The sequence below is a fragment of the Muntiacus reevesi genome, chromosome 5 (genome assembly GCF_963930625.1).
Source record: "Muntiacus reevesi chromosome 5, mMunRee1.1, whole genome shotgun sequence".
Lineage (NCBI taxonomy): Eukaryota > Metazoa > Chordata > Mammalia > Artiodactyla > Cervidae > Muntiacus > Muntiacus reevesi.
The window spans coordinates 43,122,171-43,146,506 of NC_089253.1; the positions used below are offsets into that span (position 1 = coordinate 43,122,171).

The 24,336-nt window shown below is 55.0% G+C and overlaps 2 protein-coding genes across 4 annotated transcripts; one reads left to right on the forward strand and one right to left on the reverse strand.

The window, feature by feature from the left end:
* Positions 1-221: 221 nt before the first annotated feature.
* On the reverse strand, positions 222-5,682 carry CABP2 (calcium binding protein 2). Of its 3 annotated transcripts, XM_065936663.1 has the most exons (7): positions 4,649-4,705; positions 3,970-4,158; positions 3,366-3,396; positions 2,406-2,540; positions 1,609-1,718; positions 1,361-1,508; positions 222-247 (listed from the first exon to the last, which is right to left on the reverse strand). In XM_065936663.1, exons 1-7 carry the CDS (start codon positions 4,703-4,705, stop codon positions 222-224), a joined length of 696 nt encoding a protein of 231 aa, XP_065792735.1. The 3 variants fall into 3 exon arrangements, with proteins under 3 accessions (XP_065792735.1, XP_065792736.1, XP_065792737.1); XM_065936664.1 differs by lacking the exons at positions 3,970-4,158; positions 4,649-4,705 and adding an exon at positions 5,518-5,682; XM_065936665.1 differs by lacking the exon at positions 3,970-4,158.
* Positions 5,683-12,873: 7,191 nt separating this feature from the next.
* Positions 12,874-15,436, forward strand: GSTP1 (glutathione S-transferase pi 1). The gene is made up of 7 exons (XM_065936590.1): positions 12,874-12,890; positions 13,022-13,057; positions 13,456-13,562; positions 13,656-13,743; positions 14,732-14,835; positions 14,931-15,038; positions 15,204-15,436. Coding segments are annotated over exons 1-7 (633 nt in total). The 5' UTR covers positions 12,874-12,889; the 3' UTR covers positions 15,393-15,436.
* Positions 15,437-24,336: the final 8,900 nt, after the last annotated feature.

A 24,336-nucleotide genomic window follows, 5' to 3' on the forward strand; every position in this document is an offset into this window, starting at 1 on the left:
TGTCCCCAGCTCGAAGATGCTTTATTGTCAGAGAGAGCTGGGTTTGGGGGCTCGGTGGAGGAGTGGGGTGGGGGTGTTGCAGGCAAGGGCTGTGCACACAGGTGCGGGCAGGGAGGAGAGGGAGAGGGGCCCCAGCTGGAGGTGCGGGGCTCCAGGAACACACTGGCAGGCAGCGGCTCTCGTCCCCAGTCCTGTCTGCTGCTTCCAGCTTCTGTGCAGGCTCAGCGAGACATCATTCGCACAAACTCTGCCAGGACAAAGCCAACATTTCAGTCTGCTCTCTGGACCTCGACCCCCCGGAGTGAGGCGAAGATACTGGCTTCTAGCGGCCAAGGGCAGGGCCTGCAACGGAGTTCCCTGAATTTGGTGGAGAATAGGCCAGGAAGAGGGGCTTTGTCTTATGGGGGGAAAAAATCTTGTAACTGAACCGACTTTCCTCTTTGCTTTGGCTGCTAGGAAGCTCGGGAACACTTCTGGGCCTACCTTGGAGAATTTCTACACACTGACTTTCCTTGTGTGTGTTTAGTCGCTCAGTCGTGTCCGACTCTTTCAGACCCTATGAACTGTAACCCACCAGACTCCTCTGTCCATGGAATTCTCCAGGGAAGAATACTGGAGTGCGTAGCCATTGCCTTCTTCAGGGGATCTTCCTGACCCAGAGATTGAACCTTGGTCTCCTGCATTGCAGGCAGATTCTTTACCATCTGAGTGACCAAGGAAGCCCTGACTTTCCTTGAAAGTGAAAGTGAAAGTCGCTCAGTTATGTTTGGCTCTTTGCGAGCCCATGGACTGTATAGTCCATGGAATTCTCTAGGCCAGATTACTGGAATGGGTAGCCTTTCCCTTTTCCAGGGGATTTTCCCAACCCAGGGATCAAATCCAGGTCTCTCACATTGCGAGCTGATTCTTTACCAGCTGAGCCACAAGGGAAGCCCAAGAATACTGGAGTGGGTAGCCTTTCTCTTCTCCAGCAGATCTTCCCGACTCCAGGAATCAAACCAGGATTAGCCGCATTGCAGACGGATTCCTTACCAGCTGAGTTATGAGGGAAGACTTTACTTTCCTCGGCTTCCTTTTATTATTTAATCCTTGTTTTCCCTCTGTTGGGAATGGGTAGGCTTCCTGGATCTAGATGCTGGCTCCATCCACTTCTTTTGCTAAGCACCCTCGCTTCCCTAGGAACTTTCTCCTCCCTAAGACTTTGTCCTCCTTATGGGGTTAAGCGTAGCTTCCTCCTAGGTTCTCCAGATGGTTAGCTGGGAGAGGAGGTAGGTGTGCTTAGCGCAGAGCCTTGCGGCTCTTCCTCTGAAAACTCGTGCAGGGTCCGCGGTGCTGAGCGTAGGGGAGCGGTGGGCGGTACCTTCGAAGTCCACCAGGCCGTCCCCGTTGAGGTCAATGTCGCGGAGGATCTCGTCCACCTCCCGTTGGCTGAGCCGCTCTCCCAGCAGGGCCTTCAGGGCCGCCCGGAGCTCACCCAAGCTGATGCAGCCGTCCCCGTTGGTGTCGAACTGCGACGACACCGGGTCACGGACCGAGTCATTAATTAGCGCGCCCCCTCCCTCACCGCAGACACGCAGGCCCCGACCCCGCCGGCCCCGGGGACCCCACCTCCCGGAAGGCGTCCCGCAGCTCCCGGACACCGATCATGTCCGCGGTCTCCGCCAGCAGCTTGGGGCCCATCAGCTCCACAAAGTCTTCAAAATCCACCTTCCCGCCACCTGGGGGCCACGCCCATAAGAGACCCGGAACCATCAGAGACCCCTGCCCAGCCCTGGGCTCCTCCACCCTCCTGGCCTCTGTCCCTTTCCCCGCCCCACTGAATGGGACTTTCCCTCCCTCTGGGTCTCCTAGGCTGTGTCTCCAGCTGGCTTCCCTTAATTTTCCTGAAGAGCTCAGTTGGGCTCAATTCCTGGCTCCAGTGGCTAGGCTGTGTGACCTTAAACAAGTCACGGGAACCTTTCAGAGATGGTGACTGCGTGCTAAGTCGCTTCAGTTGTGTCCAACTCTTTGTGACCCCGTGGACTGCAGCCCGCCAGTCTCCTCTATCCATGGGATTTCCCAGACAAGAGTACTGGAGTGGGTTGCTATTTTCTTCTCTAGAGGATCTTCCCAACCTAGGGTTTGAACCCTGGTCTCTTAAGTCTGCTCCATTGGTAGGCAGTTTCTTTACCACTAGCGGAGACTGTTCCCTCACCAAAAAGTGGGCCTGCTGGCCCTTGACCCACCCTTCTCATGGGGGATGGTGAGATTCTCTGGAGGCAGAGAGCTTGCCGTGAGAATGACCAAAGTCCCGGGTTCTGGGAGCCAGCCTGTGTAGACACCTCGGTTCCCTGGGCTGCCCGGCTGCCCTGACTGTGGCCATGGCCTCTGGAGAACTGGGGGTGGGACAGGTCTCAGGCACATACTGATTTGCTGGGAGATCTCGATGAGCTCCATCTCGGTGGGCATGTAGCCCAGCGTCCGCATGCAGGCCCCCAGCTCCCGGTAGCCGATGTAGCCGTCCCGGTCTCGGTCAAACTCCTGGAAGGCGGCCTGCAGCTCTGCCAGGCAGGGCGGGGTCAGTCCTTTCTGCATGTCCCCTGGGACCCCAGCCTGGATTAGACCTTCTCACCTTGGTCTAGTCATGTCCATGCTTTCTAAACAGCCGTTTCTCTTTTGCTACCCCAGGGCCTTTGCATATGCTATTCCTTTCATTCACTCTGCAGATATTTAAGGGACATCTGCTCTGTGCCAAGCGCTGCTTTAGGTACTGGGGATGTGGCAGTGAAGAAAGAAAAAGATGAAGGAGAGAAAGAGAGAGGGAGGGGAAGAAAGAGAGAAAAGGAGAAAGAAAAGGAAGGAAGAGAGGAAGGAGAGAGTGAAGGAGGTGAGAAAGAAAGAGCGAGGGAAAAACAATCCTTGACCTCATGAAGCTCACATTCTGGAACATTCTTGGTCTTTATGCCACCTATTCAAGGAGGTCTTCTCTCTCAATTCAGTCCCCTCTGGCTCCTTTGATCACTTCCTTGAGAGCACATAGCACCATTTGTACTGGCAATTGACCTGTTGACGTCTCTCTCCAGAGGACACAGGCCAGATCTATCTGGTTGGCCACGTTTCCCAGCGCTCAGAACTGTGCCAGGCCCACAGTGGGCACCCAGGAAGTGTTTGCTGGATGAATTAAAGGGGACCGTGTCCCGCAGGGAAAATAGAACCAGGAAACTGACAGCTGGGGATTCTCTCAACCCCGCCCTACTCCTTCTGGTCCCCGACTTCCCAATCGGATCCCCTGCAGCCTGCTTGCTCCTAGTTCCTCCTGGAGACTGCTCAGACTCCCGCCCAGTGCCCCCAACCCGGAAAGTCTCATTCTGTCCCCAACCCTTTACCTTCAATCTCCTCAGGCCGCAGCTCCCGGTCCTGAGGGGAGACAGAGGGGTTAAGAATTCCCTGGACAATCCCCCAGGTACCGGCACCTCCTCATTCTTGTTCTCTGGGGCCCCCCACCCAGCCCACACAACATGCAGGCACTGCTGTCCTCCCACCATTCCTGCTGATGGGCTGGGCATCTGGGCCCCCTTCCCTGTCCCCTGTGCCCCGCCTCCTGGAACTCCATTAGTCGGAGGTGGAGCTGGGGTTGGGCAGACCCTCGGGCTTGGCCATGGGGGCCTCGGGGTCACCACATCTCTCTGGTTCTCTCTCTTCCTCTTTGGGGGCCCTGTCCCCTCCCTGCCCGTCCCCTTGGTGGCTCCTGTCTCTGCCGTTTCTCCGAGTCGCTCTCTGCCCCACTCTCCTCTCTTTCCTGGCCTGTTTCTCCAGGCCCCCCATTTTGATCCTATGTTTGCTTCTCCACGCCTCTCTGTCCCCCACATCCCTAGATCCGCGAGCCTTTGCTGTGAGACCCCCACTCAGTCCTCTCCCCGCGCTCAAGGAGAGGCAAAACCTGGGGGCAAGGGCGGGGCCCGGAGGCAGGCAGGTGGTGGCCGTACATACGAGCTGGGTGGCGGCGATGCTGGGCCGCAGGAAGATGCAGGCGGGCCCCACCACGGTGGTGAGCGCGGAGTAGCCCTGGACGCCAGGCCCCAGGGCCCCTGGCTCCTCGGGACTGGGGCTGGGGCTGGGGCTGGGGCCCAGGCCATGGCGGGACCCCCCTGGGGGCGAGCCAGGCCACTGCCAGCGGTCCTGCAGCAGAGCCAGCCATGAGCTGGGGCAGTGACGCCTCTCCACCCTCACTTGCCAGTCTCTCCCGTCATTTAGAACCCAGCACAGGACAGTGGAACCTCACTATCAACACTCTTTACTAGAAGGGGCCACTCCCTTACTGTCCAGTGGGGCAAATCGAGGCCCAGAAATGGGGCAAGGCACAGGGCCATGGTCACTCCAGAGGGCAGGGGCAGCAGCAGGAAGGGGGCAGTTGGATGGGCAGCCGGGGTGGGGGGGGCCTGACGAGCTTGGCAGGGGGAGACCCAGAGGTCTGCAGGAGCCAAGACAAGGATGGGTCAGAGTCTGGGGTGTGCCAGGGAAGATCTTGGTCGACGGTGGTGGGTGCCAACCCCTCCATCCCCCTGCTTTGCCCACTTGCGACCCCAGTCGGGCCCTGCCCACCCCATCAGACCCTTTCAGGGTCCAGCCCAGCCTCCCGGCTTTGGCTTCTCCCCCTTAACCCTCCTACCTTAGGCCCCCGGTGCCGGGGCCGCTTGGCACAGTTTCCCATGGGCCCTTGAACCATGCCAGGCCTGGAGTCCTGGGGGCAGCCCAGGGCTGGGCCTCAGAGGATGCTGTGGGCTCCCACCAGCCCCCAGCTGCTCCCAGTGAGAGTCTGGGATCACTGCAGGGGATTTTCCAAGGGTTTTGTGGGGAAGATCGCGGGCGGGTGGGCAGGCGGGGAGCCCGGGGCACAGGGGCTTGGGTCCTAATCCGGGATTATCTCTGAGCATCTCTGCTGGTGAGGGGGGCCACTCGGGGCGCAAGGCTCCCCCTGGAAGGCACAGTCTCCGTGTGCTCACTCCTGAGGGTCTTGCAGACACTCCCCCTCCAGCATCCTCTCCCCCCAGCCCAATCTGGAGAGATTTAATGTCTTCAGAAGCAGGGCCTGGAACTTGGAGGAGGAAGCCAAGTGCCTTGATTGCCGGGGTGAGCTGGGTCATCTCTCCAGGGAATGGCAGACCCAGGAAGCACCTGCCCCTCCCCGCTGGACCCCTGCTGTCACCTCAGAGCATCCGCCCAGCCTGCCTGCCCTCGGCACCCCTGCCTGGACCTGTCCCGGCCCTGCTACTTGGGCAAGGACCCAAGGACAGCTGACTCTGGGCTCCGTGGACTGGAAACAGGGCTCAGTGATGGCAGAGGTGTGGGTGGGGATGCCAGCCTCCCTCTGGGCAGCTGAGCGGCTGCCGGCCCCTCCATCAGCGTGCGTGTCTGAGCTCCCCTCCCTGGGTTCAGCCCTGGGTTTGTCTGATGGGGCCCCAGCTAAGCCGTGGGGTCCTCGCTGTTCCCCCAAGGTGCCCTTAGCTGAGGATGACCCCACACCCCGTCCCCCTTTACCTGCCCGTAGGCGGCCTGCACCTGAGCCTCCAGTTCCCGGAGGAGCGCCCGCCGCCTGGTGGCTGCTGGGCTGGCAGGGGCCCGGCTAGGCCCTGGAGTGCCCTCGGAGGGGGTGGGGTCCCCCGTGGGGAGACTGCCATCTGCCGGGCCCCGGGGAAGGGCCATGGAGACGAGCGCTTGGCACCTCCTGCCGTCTGAGTGGCACTGCCCCACTCCACATTCCCAGGGCCTGCGGGAGGGTGGCTTTGTGGGCAGCTGCGGGTGTGGTCCCCGCAGGGTCCCTGCTACTCTTCTTCCTGATTCCGGCTTCAGGCGCTGGTGGGCCCCAGACCCTCCAAGCACCCTGTCTTTCCTAGCTCCCCGGACCCCTCGCACAGCCCCTCCCTGAAACCCTGCCTTGCCACCCGCCGCATTCAGGCTGCCACAGACCATGCCCAGGGCTCCTCGTGTCACAGCGGCCTCTCTGCCCATCTGCCCAAATGCCACTCCCCTCTGAGTCTGTGTTGCTCTCTGCCCCTCCCTGGCCCCTCTGCCCCAGGGGTCTCTCTGTGTCTGTCTCACATGCAGCTCTCGCTCCGCCCCCTGCCCCCTGCTGGCATCTGCCCAGCAGTGTCCCCGTGGGTCCCTCTGCCTGCCCGTGCCCGTCTCTTTGTCAGTTTCCTCCCTCTGTTGGGTGAGACTCTTTCCCACATCGGTCTGTCCCTCTTTCTGTCTGTGCATTCTTGCTCTTCCTGTTCTCCATAGATGCCCTCTCCCAGGATGGCTCCTGGACTCTGGAAAGACCATCCCCCTAAGCCCCATACCAGATCTGCCCCTCTTTCCCCCACCCAGAGCCCTGGGGTACCTCTGCACTTGTCCACCTCCCCACTTCCGCCCGCACCTCCCACCTAACCTGTGCCAATCTCCAACTTCCTGCTTCTCAGGGAGAAGGGTGGGGGTGGGCCAGGCAGCCTGCAGAGGCCTCTTGTGCGCCCCTCCCTCCAGGTTTTGCCCCCCAGCCCACTTACCGCCCAGCTGCCGGCTCCTCACCTCCCAGAATGAGGTCAGTTGTCCTGCCCCGGCCCTGCTCCGGGCCCCTCATGATTTATTCACCTGCCCCCCGCCCGGCCTTTGTCCAAGGGAACCAGATCTCACCAAGAACCTGCCACCTGAGCTGGTGGCGCTGGCCTCTCTTGGCCACAACATGGCCATCCATTCATGTATTTCTTTTGCAAACACCCGAGGTCTGCCGGGATCCAGCCCCGGGCCAACACGACAGATCCCGTCTGCTCCGAGGGCCCTGTTTTCAGGCACATCTAATTCAGAAAAGGGCCGAGAGACAGTCTCCAAGAGCTTTGGGGCATGGACCCAGGCATCAGGAAGGCATCATGGGGGAGATGGGCAGATGGGCAGCATTCTAGGCATTGCCCACTGATGTTTACCTGGGCAAGTCCCAGGGTCCCAGCAGGGACCAGCTGTGGACATGGGGTATTCAAAGGCACTGGAATCCAGCAGGGTCTGTGGGTGGAGGCCCTCAGGAGGGAGGAAGGGTTTGTAACCCCCTACAAAGGCTGCAAGAGGTAGGAGAAGACTCCCGGGAGACTCGATTTCAGCAGATGTTTGTGGACCCCCTGCTGTGTGCCTTTCTGGACCCTCCCACCTGGTTTGCACCTTCAGCAAACCCAGAGAGGCTGTGGAAGGGTGGGTGCAGGGAAGGGCCTGGCCGGCTGTCAGAGGAGGAACGTGGGGACCTTGCTGCGATAGGGGCTGGGAAGTGACCTGTGAGCCGAGACCAGAGGAATGAAGGGAGTGACCGCATGAAGGGGGGTGGGTGGACTTGCAGGCAGAGGGAACGGCCTCCACAAAGCCCTGAGTGAATCTGAGCAAAGGCCAGGGTTGAGAGGCAAGTGGATGCCGGCTGGTGGTCAATGGTGGCTCATTGTGACCATTCACATTGACCATCTGAAGGCTCAGCTTCAGCATCCTTAAGTCCCTCTGCACCCTGAGTCATAGCTCCTCCCAGAGGCCAGGCGTGCACGGCGTGCACAGCATCCCCAGCGGGACCGGAAACCTCCCTCAGAGAATTCTCCTGTTTTCTGCACGGTCTTAGAACTGACCTGCAGGCCTGGGATCCCCCTGCATTTGCTGTGTGACCCTACGCAAGGTATTTCACCTCTCAGAGTCTTACTTTTCTTATGGAAAGTAAGTTCCATGGTAAGAAAGTTTCCTTACCTGGAAAGTAGGGGCTGACCTAGTATTTGCCTCATGGTGCCTTTGTGAAAATTAAATGAGAAAAGACCAATCAGGTTCCTGGCATATTGGAAGGGCTCAAAAAACTGTGGATGTCACATGAGATGAAAGAATACATGTCCAAATAACCTCCTAAGAAGGTGGGGAAGTGTTGAGAAATGTGTCCCAAAGTATAAGCCAAAGAAGTGGGGACTATCACTGGTCAGGGTATGTGGGCTGGAAGCATTTTCAATGAAGTAGCAAAGCCTTCATGTCTGACTCCAGGGTCCAAGATGACCAGGTGGATCAGTGGTGGACAAACGAATGGATGGATGGTTTGGTAGATAAGTCAGTGGTTGGATCGGTTGCCAGATTCTGTGATGGGTTGATGTTTGAATGGTTGGTGGTGAGAAGGATGAACAATTGAGAAGATGGATGGATAGACAAACATGGATGGAAGGATGAATGGATGGACAGGTGGATGTATAGTTGAGTAGATAGATGGAAAGTTGGATGAATGAATGGATGGACAGTTGGGTGACTGACTGCATGGAAGGATGGGTAGATGATTTGATGGGCTAATGGTTTAATAGACAGATGGTTGGTTGGATGGATAGATGGGTGAATGAAAAGATGGAGGGATAGACAAGTAGAGGATGATTGGGTAGGTAAATGAGTAGTGGCTGGATAAATGAAATGGTGGGTAAATGGACAGGCAGATGTTTTGATGGACTACTGGTCTAATGTTTGGTTGTTGAATGGCTGAATAACTGGGTGAAAGTGAAAGTCGTTCAGTTGTGTCTGACTCTTTGTGACCCCATGGACTATATAGTCCATGGATTTCCCCAGGCCAGAATACTGGAGTGGTTTCCTTTCCCTTCTCCAGGGGACCTTCCCAACCCAGGGATCGAACCCAGGTCTTCTGCATTGCAGGTGGATTCTTTACCAGCTGGGCCACAAGCGAAGCCCAAGAATAATGAAGTGAGTAGCCTATCCCTTCTCCAGAGGATCTTCCTGACCCAGGAATCAAACCAGGGTCTCCTCCATTGCAGGTGGATTCCTTACCAGCTGAATAACTGGTAGATGGGTATATAGATGGACAAACAGATAAGTGGAGGCAGAGAGATGGCTGGGTGGATGGACTTGCTGTTGAAGGTCTTACATTCTTTATTCAAAGAGTTCATTAGGGTAAAGACCATATTTTACTTGTTTCAGTGTCTCCCCTGATGTCCAGTCCAATCATTGCTGAAACACACTAATTAATGTGTGAATAAAGACCTGTGCTTGGAGACTTCCCTGGTGGTTCAATGGTTAAGACTCTGCACCACCAATGCAAGGGGTGTGAGTTTGATCCCTGGTTAGGGAACTAAGATCCCACATGCTCCACAGCGCAGCCAAAAAAAAAAAAAACTCAATAAGAATTTCAAAAAAAAAAAAAGACTTGTGTCTATCTCCTCCTACTCCGAGTTGAGTTGTGATTCCCCTAAAGGCAAAGATGATGACTTCTTCTCTACCCTGTTCCCCATAAACCAAACCCAGGCATGGCTCGTGGTAAGATATCACTTAAGATATACACAGATCCATATTTAGATATCACTTCACGGTCACCAGGATAGCTACAGTGAAACAGACAAACAATAACAATCATTGGTGAGAATGTGGAGAAGTTAGAACCTTCATAGGCTGCTGCTGGGCTTATACAATGGTGAAGCCACTTTGGAAAAGAGTTTGGCAGTTCCTCAAAATGAGTTACCACATGACTCAGCAACTTCACACTTAGATATATACCCAAGGGAACTGATAAGTTCACACAAAAATTTCTGTGTAGCACTGTTAGAACTTTCATAAAGTGAAAGTTGCTCAGACATGTCTGACTCTTTGTGACCCCATGGACCATACAGGCCCTGGGATTCGCCAGGCCAGAATACTGGAGTGGGTAGCCTTTCCCTTCTCCAGGGGATCGAACCCAGGTCTCCTGTGTTGCAGGCGGATTCTTTACCAGCTGAGCCACCAGAGAAACCCAAGAATGCTGGAGTGGGTAGCCTGTGCCTTCTCCAGCAGATTGTCCCACTCAGAAATCGAACCGGGGTCTCCAGCATTGCAGGCATATTCTTTACCAACTGAGCTATCAGGGAAGGTGTTACTCATAACAGTCAAAAAATGAAGCAACCCAAATGTTCATTAATACATAAATGGGTAAACATAATGTGTATGTCCAGACAATGGAATATTATTTGGCCATAGAAAAGAATGATGTCCTGACCCATCCTACAACATAGATGAAGCTTGAAGACATTATACTAGGAGAAAGCAGCCAGACGTGAAAGGCCACATCGTGTATGATTCCATTTATATGAAATATCCTGAAGAGGCAAATCTATAGTGACAAAATAGATTGTGTGCGTGCGTGTTAGTCACTCAGTTGTGTCTGACTCTTTGTGACTGTAGCCCACCACGCTCCTCTGTCCATGGGATTCTCCAGGCAGGGATGGCAGGAAGAGGAATGAGGCGTGATGGTCCAGGGTTTCTTTTCGGAGTGATGAAAATGCTCTGGAATTAGTGGTGATGATCACGCAACACTGAGTATACCAAAACCCACAGAACAGACACTTTATAAGGGTGAATTTTGTGTAGCAATAGAGCTCTTACATATACTTTAAACCCCACCAAACACAGGGGCTGACATATACACGGGCTGGAGGTGGGGGATGGACACAGGAAGCTGCCTGCCCCATGCGACTGGGAAAGCTGTGCTCTGGGCCTCAGAGGAAGAGGCCCCAGGGTGGCCACAAAGCTAGACCACAGGCTGGGCTGGGGGAGCCAGAAGCCTGTGGGTAAAAGCAGTCACCAGAATACTGCAGCATGGTGCTAAGGCCTGCCCGGCGGGCCCGAACCTGACGGCGGGGGTGTGAGCTGGCGGGAGGCCTGCTGGCTGTCAGCATGTCTCCAAGCTCCCAGGTGTGTGATGCTTGTACACAGAAGGTGTGCAGGCGTGCTCCAGGCCAGAGTGGCTAACCGAGTCTTTCTGAGCCTTGGTGTCCTCTTCTGCATAATGGGAACACGACCCCCTTCCTCCCAGGCTGCGGTGGAGATGACATGAAACCATTTATGCAAAAGCTCTTTGTAAGCTGCTAAGTGCTGGGCAGATGTTCCTGCAGCTGTGAGTCAGGGATAGATCCCAGCTCTGGGGCCACCTCGCCCACCCCCTCCCAGACCCAGGCAGCTGTGGGCTCCATGAGGCTCAGGGATGCTCCTAATCGGGCTTGCCTGGTGTTTTCCCACGCTTGCGCTGGGTGCTTCTGCACATGAGGAAGGACAGCTTCCTCTTTCTGGTGGCTCTGATGGGAAAAGCAGGCTCAGTCAGGTGCCAGTTCCCAAGAGGACCCTACCCACTGCCACCCCCAGCACCAGGAAGGGGCAGCCAGGAGAACCGGGCTGTGGGTGCAGATGGGCCCGTAGGGAGGCTGGTACAGGCCCCGCCTGGAAAGACACAGCCCTCCCAGGTCCAGAAAGTCTTGCTCACTCCAGTTCATCTGTCTTTCCATTCACCCGTATCCCTGGGCTCAGCCTGCATTTGAAGAGTACAGAGCACTTTGTTGTTGTTTAGTCACTAACTCATGTCTGACCCTTTGCAACCCCATGGGCTGTAGCCCACCAGGCGCCTCTGTCCATGGGATATCCTAGGCAAAGGATACTAGAGTGGGTTGCCATTTCCTTCTCCCGGGGATCTTCCCGTCCCTGGGATTGAATTCATGTCTCCTGCATTGGCAGGGAGATTCTTTACCACTGAGCCACCTGGGAAGCCCTCACAGAGCCCTTCAGTTCAGTTCAGTTGCTCAGTCGTGTCTGACTCTTTGCGACCCCATGAATCGCAGCACGCCAGGATGTCCTCCCTGTCACCAACTCCCGGAGTTTACTCAAACTCATGTCCATCGAGTTGGTGATGCCATCCAACTGTCTCATCCTCTGTTGCCCTCCTCCTCCTGCCCCCAATCCCTCCCAGCATCAGGGTCTTTTCCAATGAGTCAAGTCTTCGCATGAGGTGGCCAACGAATTGGAGTTTCAGCTTCAGCATCAGTCCTTCCGATGAACACCCAGGACTGAGCTCCTTTAGGATGGACTGGTTGGATCTCCTTGCAGTCCAAGGGACTCTCAAGAGTCTTCTCCAACACCACAGTTCAAACGCATCAATTTTTCGGCACTCACTTTCTTCACAGTTCAACTCTCACGTCCATACATGACCACTGGAAAAACCATAGCCTTGACTAGGCGGAACTTTGTTGGCAAAGTAATGTCTTTGCTTTTTAATATGCTGTCTAGGTTGGTCATAACTTTCCTTCCAAGGAGTAAGCGTCTTTTAATTTCATGGCTGCAATCATCATCTGCAGTGATTTTGGAGCCCCATAAAAAAATCTGACACTGTTTCCCCATCTATTTCCCATGAAGTGATGGGACCAGATGCCATGATTTTAGTTTTCTGAATGTTAAGCTTTAAGCCAAATTTTTCACTCTCCTGTTTCACAGAGCCCTTAGACATAGTCACATAACAAGGCCCTGCAGAAGAAAGAGTGAGGGTTGAAAGTGATACCCCGAAGCCAACCTGACGTCTTCACGCTCTGACCTTGGGAACGTCACCCTGTACTTCAGTTTCCTCCTCTGTAAAATGGGATCTGAACAGGACCAAGTCTCCGGGTTGTAAAAGATGTAAATTTCTCAGCGGTAGCCCTCGGTCCCTGAGGGTTTGCTATTATTATCAAGGAGAGAGGCTGCGGAAATGGGTGTTTATTGAAACAGCATTCATTCAAGCAAAAAGCATTTAGGGAGCACCTACTGTGTGCTGGTGCTGGGACGCTCAGCCCTGGCCCTCTGGGGGCCCTGAGGATGCTGTGTTCAGGTGTGGTGAGGAGGCCGGTAGTGGCTGCTCAGTGCTGAGTGTGGGAGCCTCTTGTAAAACCGCTGCAGCAGCAGGTGGGGTGCAGGGCTGCAGAGACCCGGTGGGCCCCTCCGGCCGGGCTTCACCACACCCACACCTCGCCCCAACCCAGATCCGCTCGGTGACTCGGCGGATTCCCGGGGTGGGGCGCCGGGGTGGAGCAGGACCTTAAATATAAGGCCTCCGGGTCCTCCCCACTTCCTGCCACACTTGAACTCCGCCGAGGCCTCCAGTGAGTAGGGTCTGGACCGGGCGGGGGGAGGCGCCGGCCGAGCCACCCCGCTCTCCGGGCGGCCTGAGCGCCGGGCTGCCAGCCCCTGGGGTCCTTCGTCCCGCAGCGTCCCGTCTGTCTGCCTACCCTAGTGCCGCCCTACACCATCGTCTACTTCCCGACCCGAGGTGCGGCCGCTGCTCCCTTAGGAGGGCGAAGGGCCCCGGCAGGACGCGCAGACTGGACAGCGCCCGAGGCGGAGGCGGGACCCCGGGGCGGCGGGGCAGGATCGCGGGCTGGGGTCCCGCCGCGGCGTCGGCTGTCGGGGCGGGGGGCCCGCGGGCGGTGCGCTCTGTTCCTTCCTGGGGCGAAGTGGGCTGGGCCTCCACCCCTGTCCCCCTGGCCCAGACGCTGCGGGGGCCCGGGGCTCCACTCTGTATCCGCAGCTCATCTTCTCAGCGGGCTCAGAATCTAGTCTGTGTCCTGTCTCCGCATCCAGCTCCCATCCACTCCTGACTTCCCCAAGGGGCTGCTGTGAGGCTGGGGTCTCTGCCCACCCCCACTGCCCCGTCCTCCCCTCCCCCAGGGCGCTGCGAGGCCCTGCGCATGCTGCTTGCTGACCAGGGCCAGAGCTGGAAGGAGGAGGTGGTCACCAAGGAGAGCTCTCTGCAGGGTCCACTCAAGGCCTCCTGCGTGAGTGACGGCGCCCAGACAGGTGGGGCAGCCCTTGAGGAGGGGGCAGCTAAGCTCAGTGTCCCTCACCAAACCGTGCCCCACCCCTCCCAGCTGTACGGGCAGCTCCCCAAGTTCCAGGACGGAGACCTCACCCTGTACCAGTCCAATGCCATCCTGCGACACCTGGGCCGCTCCTTTGGTGAGTCCCGAGGCTGAAGGCAGCCCAGTCCAGGAAGGCACCTGAAGGGTCCCACCCAGATGTCCCGGGATCCAGTCCTACGGCTGGAGGACAGGCCAGATGGCCCTTCAGGAAAGGGCAGGGCCTGGGTTAGGAGGGCTCTAGGTTACAGAGCTGGGGTCTCCAGTCCCCCCAGGGGCAGGGGCCACATGGCTTGTGCCGGCAGCCCTCCTGGGTTCATTGCTTCCTGGATGACAGCTCAGAGGTGGTCACTGGCCCCCACATGGTGCATGCTGCTGTAGGCTAGAGTCACTGTGGGTGTGACCAGGAGCTGCAGGGCCGGTCTCCCTGCCCTGGCCTCACCTGAATCTGGAAAGCTGGGGCACTCAATGAGCAGGCCCGTGGCCTTGTTTCAAAGGTGGCAGGAATGTGGCTTGGGGAGGTGGCTGCCTCTTTTTCGGCTAGCTTGTGGGAAGGGGATCCCACATCAGGGAAGTCAGGGAAGGGGAGTGGGAGCAGCCAGGCCCAGGCCCACCCTGACTTCGGCGAGACCCAGGGTGAGAGGACGGAGGCCTCTAGCACAGCCTGCCTCTCGTGGTCCCGCCCTGGGCAGTCCTGCTCTCAGAGGGACACGCCAGTCTGCAGAGCTGCGTTCTGGCCAGGCCCCACAGTGGGTACCCCTCAGGCCTGTGGTGGGGGCGTGATCAGAGGCCTGGCCGGCCCTTGCAGGGGGACAGCCTGGAGGAGGGACTGGGGGTGGTTTGGGCTGGGAGTTCCCGAGTCCCAGGGACCAGGGTATGGTCTCAAAGACGAGCGCCTGGGCTCCTGCTGGTACGTTCCTGGGGCTTGTGGAGATGGGAGTGGCAGAACTGGGCAGAGGGGATCCCCCAGCACAGGGGACCTGGGTGCCCAGACCTGAGGGCTTCAGGTTTTGGGGGAGAGGGGAGCACTGAGTGGGCGGGAGGCCAGCCCGGCCAGAACGTGACCCTCCGCCCGGCCGCTGGTGCAGGGCTGTACGGCGCAGACGAGCGGGAGGCGGCGCTGGTGGACATGGTGAACGACGGCCTGGAGGACCTTCGCAGGTGCTGCGGCCACCTCATCCACCACAAGCGTGTGAGCTATCCGGGCTGGCGCTCAGGGCTGGGGCGGGGAGGCTGCATGGGGCCAGGCCCACCGCAGGCCGCCGTGGGCATCCCTTCCTTTCGCAGGAGGCGGACAAAGCCCAATATGTTCAGGAGCTGCCGGCGCACCTGAAGCCTTTTGAGACCCTGCTGTCCCAGAATCAGGGGGGCCAGGCCTTCATTGTTGGCGACCAGGTGAGCGCTGGGTCCAGCCATCGGAGGCCCATTTCTCAGATGGGCAAACCGAGGCCCAGAGAGGGCCGGTGAACTGGCTCCCTGGAGCAGCCAGTGTTCTGCATCCCCCAGCCGCCCGCCCTGTCTCCTGGTCCCACTCAAGCCCTCCTGCCCCCTGCCCTGCAGATCTCCTTCGCCGACTACAACCTGCTGGACCTGCTGCTCAATCATCAAGTGCTGGTCCCCGGCTGCCTGGACCCCTTCCCCCTGCTCTCGGCCTATGTGGCCCGCCTCAGTGCCCGGCCCAAGCTCAAGGCCTTCCTGGCCTCCCCGGAGCATGTGAACCGGCCCATCTTTGGAAGCCGCAAAATATGAGCCCAGCCTCCCCCGGGAGAGGGACTGCCCTTGAGACGAATAAACACAGTGAGAGGGAAGCTGTGCTGTGGTCACTGAGGGCCCGGGTGGCCGCTGGGGAGCCCCAGCCCTTCCCAGACCTTCTCAAAGAGGATGAGGGCTGGGCTGGGCCTTGAAAAAGCTCCATGCCCTCAGAGCTGCCAGGACACAAAGAGGAGTTCCAAGTCCAGAGAGAAAGATGAGATTCCACACCTCCAAGATCCACCCTGGAGGGCTGCCTGCAGGAGGGGGTTGACCCTCCCGGGGCCGCGGCAACCTGGGAAGCGTCTCCATCGGAGAGAAGGGCCGCCGTGTGGGGGACGCGCAGTTCCTGACTACTGTGGGATGAGCTCCATGACCCAACGCAGGCAGGGTGACTGGTCTCTGCACTCTCCGGTGCTGCGCACACGTGTCACTTGGAGTGACGCACACACTCGAGTGTTCCACACGCGTGTCCATGCTGCCCGTTCTTGGGTGTCACCCACGGTCGCCCCCAGGCAGTGCGGCAGGTGGCCGGCAGGGCCCTGGAGTGTGGCTGAAGACAGACCTGGGAGCTCTGGGCATGCCGTGCTGCTTGGGGACGGGGGTGGGGCTGGTTAGTCATGTTCTCCTCCAGCTCCTGGGGCCTCTGTCAGCTCCTCCCCCCGACTGTGGGAGCACCCCACCGCCTGTCCAGTCCCAGCCCAACTCTCCTTCCTGCGGGGCTGTGGCTGCTCAGCCTGGCCCGGCCCTCCTGGTGCTCCTCAGACAATGTGCAGGCAGATAATTCCAGAAGGCCTGCATTCCCAGTGCAGAGCTCTCATGGCTCCTCGCTGCTCTCCAGGCAGAGTCCTCAGAATGATGAGCCTGCCGGGCCTTCCTACGTCAGAATTCTCTGGTTTCCAGAACATTCCCCACCCCCAGCGGCCGGGTTCACCCTCAGAGCTGCTCTCTGCTCTCCGGGTAGCCCAGCTCTCCTGCCCCTCCCCGCCTTTGTCCAGCTGATGGCCCACGTCCCCGTCCACACCTCGCCTCCCCCACTTTCCCCGCCACCCCCCACAGTCACGCCCCTCAGCCCTCACCTCCCTGCCCCTCTTCAGCCAGGTGCCCTGGGCACCTCTGCCTCTCTGCTCTGTGGGGTCTGGCCGCCCAGTTGTCTCCCCTCCAGCCCTCCCCCTGTGAGGTCAGAGACCGGATCAAGTTCGTTTCTGTCTCCCCTGGCCCCTGAGGTGAGGTGCTGCTGACTCGCCTTTGTTGTTGCTCAGTCGTGTCTGACTCTTTGCAGCCCCATGGACTGCAGCACGCCAGGCTTCCCTGACCTTCACCATCTCCCAGCTTGCTCAAACTCATGTCCATTGAGTCGATGATGCCATCCAACCATATCATCCTCTGTCACCTGCTTCTCCTCCCACCCTCAATTTTCCCAGCATCAGGATCTTTTCCAGTGAGTCGATTCTTTTCATCAGGTGGCCAAAGTATTGGAGCTTCAGCTTCAGCATCAGTCCTGCCAGTGAATATTCAGGCTTGATTTCCTTCAGGATTGACTGGTTGGATCTCCTTGCTGTCTGAGGGACTCTCAAGAGTCTTCTCCAGCACCACGGTTCAAAAGCATCAATCCCTGTGGTGGTGGTGGTTTAGTCACTAAGTCGTGTCCGACTCTTTGCAACCCCATACACTGTAGCCCGCCAGCCTCCTCTATCCATGGGATTTTCCAGGCAAGAGTACTGGAGTGGGTCACCATTTCCTTTTCCAGAGGATCTTTTGAAACCAGGGAGCGAACACAGGTCTCTTGCTTTACAGGCAGATTCTTTACCATCTGAGCCACCAGGGAAGCCCATAACCTCCTTTAAGATGCCACAAGCCAGGATTTGAACCTGGGCTCTCTGGTCCCAGAGCCTGTGCTTATAACATTTCTCCCAGCTTGAACCACTATTTTTTTATATCCTGGCCCAGGGTGACTGCAGTTACCAGGTTCCCTGTGAGCTGGTAACTCTGGTGACCCCTTCCCCCACTCAATTATATGGAGACAGGAACCCTAACGGGTTGGGCTTCCAGCCTTTCAGGGTCGGAGTGGAAGTGGAACTGGTTCCAGTTTAAAGGCTGGATCAGGAACTTCCCTGGTGTCACAGTGGACAAGAATCCATCTATGAAGGAAGGGGACACGGGTTCGATCCCTGGTCCAGGACGACTCCACATTCTGAGGAGTAGCTATGTCTCTCTGCCATAATTACTGATGCCCACACACCTAGAGTCCGTGCTCTGCAACAAGAGAAGCCACGGCAGTGAGAAGCCTGTGGACCGCAGTGAAGAGTAGATCCCACCCTCGACAACGAGAGAAAGCCCGTGTGCAGCAACAAAGACCCAGTGTAACCAAAAATAAAGAGTTGCAGGGGAAAAAATGTGGGGTGGGTGTATGGAACTGGAATATTTAAAGCCTGTTGATTGGATTTGCTCTCCAGCTGGGGAGGAGGGACAAGTAGTTAAACGGACTCAAAATGCCGGTCCTTGTGGGTGCTCCCAATCCTCAACCAGCTGCAGTGGGTCAGAAGAGGCGGAATAAAGGGGTTGATCCCAGTTCCTGCGAGGATTTGCCCTCTGGTGGCAGCTCTCGAGAGTCTCCCTCCCTGGGGCATTAGCCCAAGGAGGTTGGGGGTGAGGGGTTCAGGGAGCCACCCCAGACCTCAGAGGTAGAAACCCAGCCTGCTATATCGCCTTGAGTCCAGGTCTCAGCCTATGGGCCTTGCTCTGCCGCCACTCCAGAAGCTGCTGGAACGTCAGCTGAGCCCTTCCCAGGCTCGCCTCTGCCCTGCACCACCTTCCCCCGGCTCTGTCAAGGTCCCAGATGGCTCTAGGTTGGGCTCCATTCCCCGCCTCCAGCCCATTCCCCCCGAGCCCACTTGGTAAGCCACCTGAAGACTCTTCCCAGCCCTGGAGGTTGGAACCCCTGGCTGCCTTTCCCCAGGTGTATACCCTCTCTGGGCCTGTTTCTTTTCTTGACGTCACAAAAGGCCACAGTGTTTACCAAGCACCTTCTGTGTGCCAGACACTCGGTGGCTCTTAAAACTTCCATTTTACAGATGAGAAAACTGAGGTCAGAGCTGGAATTTGCACCCAGGCAGACTGACGGCCTAGCCTACATTCTTTCCCAAAGAGCCCCAGCAAATGCTCTCAAAAGTGCTCTGCACGAATCTAGCCTTCAGCGGAGTGGTTATTTGCAATGTTAATGTTAGTGAAATGTTAGTGTTAGTGAAATGTTAAATATCCTGATTGCAATCAAGAGGGAGCCACAGGAATTTTAGAAGCCGAAGTACAGGTCATGTTCAACCGCTGGCCTGCTTTGTGGTTTGCTGTCAAGGCCGAGAAGCTGGAAACCAACTCTGCAAACATGTGGAGATGAAAACAGGGTGAGCACGAACAACTGGGAGGAGCCTCTCATGACCCTATGGAGACGTTTACCCTCAAGAACTGTTGTGTTTCTCCAGAAAGTGCTTTTGGCAGGAAAACTTGAACTCCAAATCTTCCTCTTGGAAGAGTTTCCACTGGGGTGGAGTGGGGAGCCTATACAATCTCCAGATGGGATTTTTCACAAAGTCAGGAAAATAGCCCAGGATCCCGCGAGCTCTGGTTACTGTCCCTCCAGCTTCCTTGCCTGAGCCTTGATCTTAAGAGAAGCATCTAGGGGAGAAAATAAAACGAAGGCTTTTAGTTCACCCATTGGCTGATCCCCAGCTGGGTTCTGGCTCAGAAGTGTATCAACCCTGAGAAAATGGTGGTTTCCCAAAGATTTGGCCTCAGTATGTTTAAGTGTCCAGCTAGACCTACTGATTAGGCCGCATCTGGGGCAAGTTGGTGGCTCAGTGGTCAAGAACCCGCCTGCCAATGCAGGAGATGTGGGTTCCATCCCTGGGTCAGGAAAATCCCCTGGAGGAGGAAATAGCAACCCACTCCGGTATTCTTGCCTGGAAAATCCCATGGACAGAGGAGTCTGTTAGGCTACGGTAAGTGGGGTCACAAAGAGTCGGACATGACCTAGTGAGTAAACAACAACGAGAGTGGAAAGTTACCATTTTGAGAGTTTGAAGCAGTAGCTTTTTCCTCTTATGCCAAAAATAAGACAACTGGGAGTTCAGCTCATAAATCAGGCCCCGGGAGACAGACACACAGCTGGCTTGGTCGCTCAGCTCTAACCTGGTGATGTCTGTGGGCTTCTCTTCCTCTGACTCTGCCAGCCCTCATTGTCTCCTGCTGGCAGCAGGCTCTGCCCTCCAGACACATGTGACCCAAACCCAACCCCCAGCCCTGGGCACAGTGTGGTCCAAGGGCTGAGCCCTGGCAGGGAGCTGGGTCAGTGCTGGCCAGGCACCAGGAGATTTCTCTGCAACCAGAGCTTTCTTTTCTTCACAGAAGTCCATGAAGGGACTTCCCTGGTGGTCCAGGGGTTAAGAATCTGCCTTCCAATGCAGGCGACACAGGTTCAATCTCTGGTCAGGGAACTAAGATCCCACACGCCACTGGGCAACTAATCCTGTGTGCCACAAGGTCTGAGCCCGCTCGCCACGAGGACGACCCAGCACAGCCCTTGCACAAAAAGAGTCAGTGAGGGCGTGACTTCAGAGCAGACTGTGGGGTTGGTTATAGCTGAGAGAGTTGAGCCCATGCGTGTGTCTGTGTGTGTGTGCGCATGTGTTTGTGAGAGAGAGAGAGAGAGTTTTCAACCATGATTCCAGTCCCCCAGAGGCCATGTCCTTGCTCTGATTTGTTCATGTGACCTCATACACGCTTCTTTTTTGGAGCTGAGCTTCTGTGATTTCAGCTGAAAGAGGCTGCGACAGTTTTCAAATATGTCCACAGATCCATTTTCCCCATCGGAATTTGGAATCAATCTCCTACCCCTTGGGTTTGGCTGGACTTAGTGACTTGTTTCCAGCTCACAGGTGTGGGAGAGATGGTGCAGATTGTCTGGGACTAGGTCGTGGAAGGTCTGTGGCTTGCTCCAGGCTCCCTCTCAGGGAAGTCTGATTTTCTGTATTCTGATGCTCTCTGACTGACCCTGCAGGGTTAACTAATTCTTACGGGAAAAGACTCTGATGCTGCAAAAGATTGAAGGCAAAAGGAGAAGAGGGCAGCAGAGGGTGAGATGCTTAGATAGGATCACTGACTTAATGGACATGAATTTGACTAAACTCTGGGTGATAGTGGAGAACAGAGGAGCCTGGTGTACTGCAGTCCATGGGGTCACAAAGAGTTGGATACGACTTGGCGACTGAACAACAACAAAAGTGATGGTAAACAATTGGCCTGACAGTGTGCCTTTCGAATGCAAACCAACCAATTCGGAGCCCATGTCCCACCTCCCTCAATGGGCTCTTATACCCTAGCCATACACCTGCCATAGTCACCCCAGGGCCAGGTAACAGACAACCAGAGATGGCTCCTATGCTCCAGAGCCCACTGCAATGATCCAAACTCACCAATCCTCAGCCTGCTTACCTGCCTTGTGTTTCTTTCCATGGAAGCCACAGCAGAGGCTCTGCCCAAAGTTTCCCTTCTCCCTCTGCCTCCTGACCACCCCTGGTGCACCCTTGGGTGGACGTCCCCCACCGCTACCCCAGAATGGCGTGCCCCGTTCTCTTGGGATTTGTGGGAAACTAACTATCTCTTTGATGGCAGATGCCTCTTGATCTGTTGGCCTTGCCAGACCTAAATAATAATAAAGCCTATATTTAAAACAGTGACTCTGGGCAACAGCAACTCAGCCAAGCCACTCCCAAATTTCTGACCCGGAGAAGGAGATAATACATGTTTATTATTTTAAGTGAATAAACTTTAGGGTCATTTGTTAGACAGCAATAGATAACTAATAGAGGGTCGGAACCAGGCCAGCACCATCTGGTCCCGGCGTAGGATGGACGTGGAGCAAATCTCCAGGTTCACAAAGCAAGGCAGGTGCTCTGAGGTTTCATGAGCTACTTTCCAGAGGTTTTCTGGTTCCTTTGGTTGAGGTTTGGTGTCTTCTCTGACACCACTGGGCATAAGAGCTGGTTAGTGCTCGGGATAAAGGCGCATTCTTCAAACAGGAATCTTTCCTTTGATGATCTATCTCAATTCCTGGTTGCAAACCCAGCATGGTCCAACACCCCAATGCATATTCCAATGATTAGTTTTTCCATGCAGGTCATTCACATTGAAGAGCAGCTAATGAGCTTGACTTCAGGTCCCATCCCTTTCCCTCATTTGCTCTGTGATCCTGATCATCATACCCAAACAAGGCAATACATTTAAAACAGCTCGGGACTTTCCGGGTGCTCCAGTGGTGGTTAAGAATCCGCCTGCCAATGCAGGGGACACAGGTTCGATCCCTGGTCAGGGAAGATCCCACATGATGCGGGGCAACTAAGCCCATGTGCCCCAACTACTGAGCCACATGCCTTGAGCCTATGCTCCACAACAAGAGAAGCCACTGCAATGAGAAGCCGTAATGAAGAGTAGCCCCCGCTCACCGCAACCAGAGAAAGCCCACGTGGCAAAGAAGACCCAGAGCAGCCAAAAATAAACAAATAAATCATTAAAAAAAATCTTATCTGTGTCTCCCCTACTGGTTCTGTTTCTGGATGCAGCGCTGACTAATACACTATTTAAACAGAAGAATAGGATACTTCCCTAGTGGTCAAGTGGCTAAGACTCCACGCTCCCAAGGCACAGGACCCAGGTTCAATCCCTGGTTAGGGAACTAGATCCCACACTCTGCAGCTGAGACCTGGAGCAGTCAAATAAATAAAAATAAGCATTTAAAAATAAATTAATAAAATTAAATTTAAAATAAAAAATACAGAAGAATCACTTATTGAGGGCTGTCTCTGAAAAGATCACTTTTCTTTCTGTTGTGATTAGAACAATCTGTTATTTATTTATTTTTAATGGAAGGACAATTGCTTTATATTATTATATTGGTTTCTGCCATACATGAACATGATGGCTTTAATTCTTGCATTACATGTTGATTTTAAAAATTGAGTAATAGAAAACTTGATTTAAAAAGCTTTACTTGAAGAGGAAATCTCAATGTAGTAATATTTCTTTGTTTCATTCTAGACCCAAGTGCTCAAATGATGACTTGGCTGAAAATGTTGAACTTCAAGTTTTGCCAGAGGTCAACATACCATCAGTTGTTTTTTTTCCCCTCTTGCTCGCTCAATTGCATATTTGTGCAAAACGTATGGTGAAAGAAGAGATGCCACCTTCTGAAGATGTTGAGATAGCCCCGAAGGTAAGGGTGATGAAAATACCTGCAGAGCTGGCTTCTTACAAAAATTGTGTTCAGCTATTTATTGAACATTTATTATGGGCCAGGCATTGAGCTAAATGTTTTCTTTATTTTTTAAAAAAATTTGGGGGATCTTCCTTGCATCCTGCGGACTGCCCTCTACTTGTGGGGCACATGCTTCTCCCTGAGATGGCTTCTCTGGCTGCAGGGCCTGGGCTCTAGAGCGCAAGCTCAGAGTTGTCCTGAGCCAAGTGGAGTCTTATTTTATACCTAGTAATTTGTATCTGCTAATCCCAAACTCTTAATTTACTTCTCCCACCCCTTTCCCCTTTGGTAACCACAAATTTGTTTTCTATGTTTGTAAGTCTGCTTCTGCTTTGTAAATAAGTTCATTTGTATCATTTGTTTTTAGATTCCACATATAAACGATATCATATGATATTTGTCTTTTTCTTTCTGACTACTTCACTTAGTATGATGATCGCTAGGTCCATCCAAGTTGCTGCAAATGGCATTCTTTCATTTTCCCACTTTTCCCTAGTGGCTCAGATGGTAAGGAATCTGCCTGCAGTGTGGGAGACCTGGGTTCAATCCCTGGGTTGGGAAGATCCCCTGGAGAAGGGAATGGCTACCCACTCCAGTATTCTGGCCTGGAGAATTCCATGGACTGTACAGTCCAGAGGGTTGCAAAGAGTCGGACACGACTGAGCAACTTTCACTTTCACAATTTATGGTGGGTGTGCATGTGTGTGTGGGTGCTAAATTTCTTCAGTTGTATCCGACTTTTTGCAATCCTATGGACTGTAAGCCCTCCAGGCTCCTCTGTCCCTGGGATTCTCCCGGCAAGAATACTAGAGGGGGTGGCCATTCTTTTCTCCAGGGGATCTTCCTGACCCAGGGATCAAACCTGTGTCCTGTGCATTGCGGGGAGGATTCTTAACCACTGAGCCACTGGGAATCCTCCAAACTAACACAGATATCCTTCAGTGGGTAAGTGGTTAAACATACCAAGGAATACGACTCAGGAATAAAAGGAATGAACTGAGACTTCCGCAGTGGTCCAGTGGCTAAGACTCCACACTCCCAATGCAGGAGTGGGGGGCAGGTTTCGATCCCTGGACAGGGAGCTAGATCCTACATGCTGCAACTAAAAAAAAAAAAAAAATACTCCTCATGCTGAAACTAAAAGATTGAAGATCACAGGTGGGGCAACTAAGACCCAGTGCAGTCAAATTAATTAATTAATTAATTTTTAATAAGAGGAATGAACTATTGATTCACAGGGCGTCCGGAATCCAGAGAAGTGTGCTGAGTGGGGGAAAAAAACTGATCCCAAAAGCTTACATACTGTTTGATTCCATTTATATAACATTCTCGTCATGACTAAATTATAGAAATAGAAGACAGATTGTGGTTGCCAGAGATTAAGGACAGGCGAGGGGATTGCAAGTGGTGGGGAATGGGGGGGAGAGACGTGCGTGTGGTTATAAAAGATGATGTAAGAGATTGTGTGGTGAGGAACTGTTCAGGGTCCTGACTGTGGTGGTGGATGCGTGAAACTACACAGGTGATAAACTTGCATAGAACTAGACACACACACATGCACACAGACACACACAGGCACACAGGAATCCAGCTGAAACCAGGGCAATCTGCACACAAGATGTTAGATTGTATCAATGT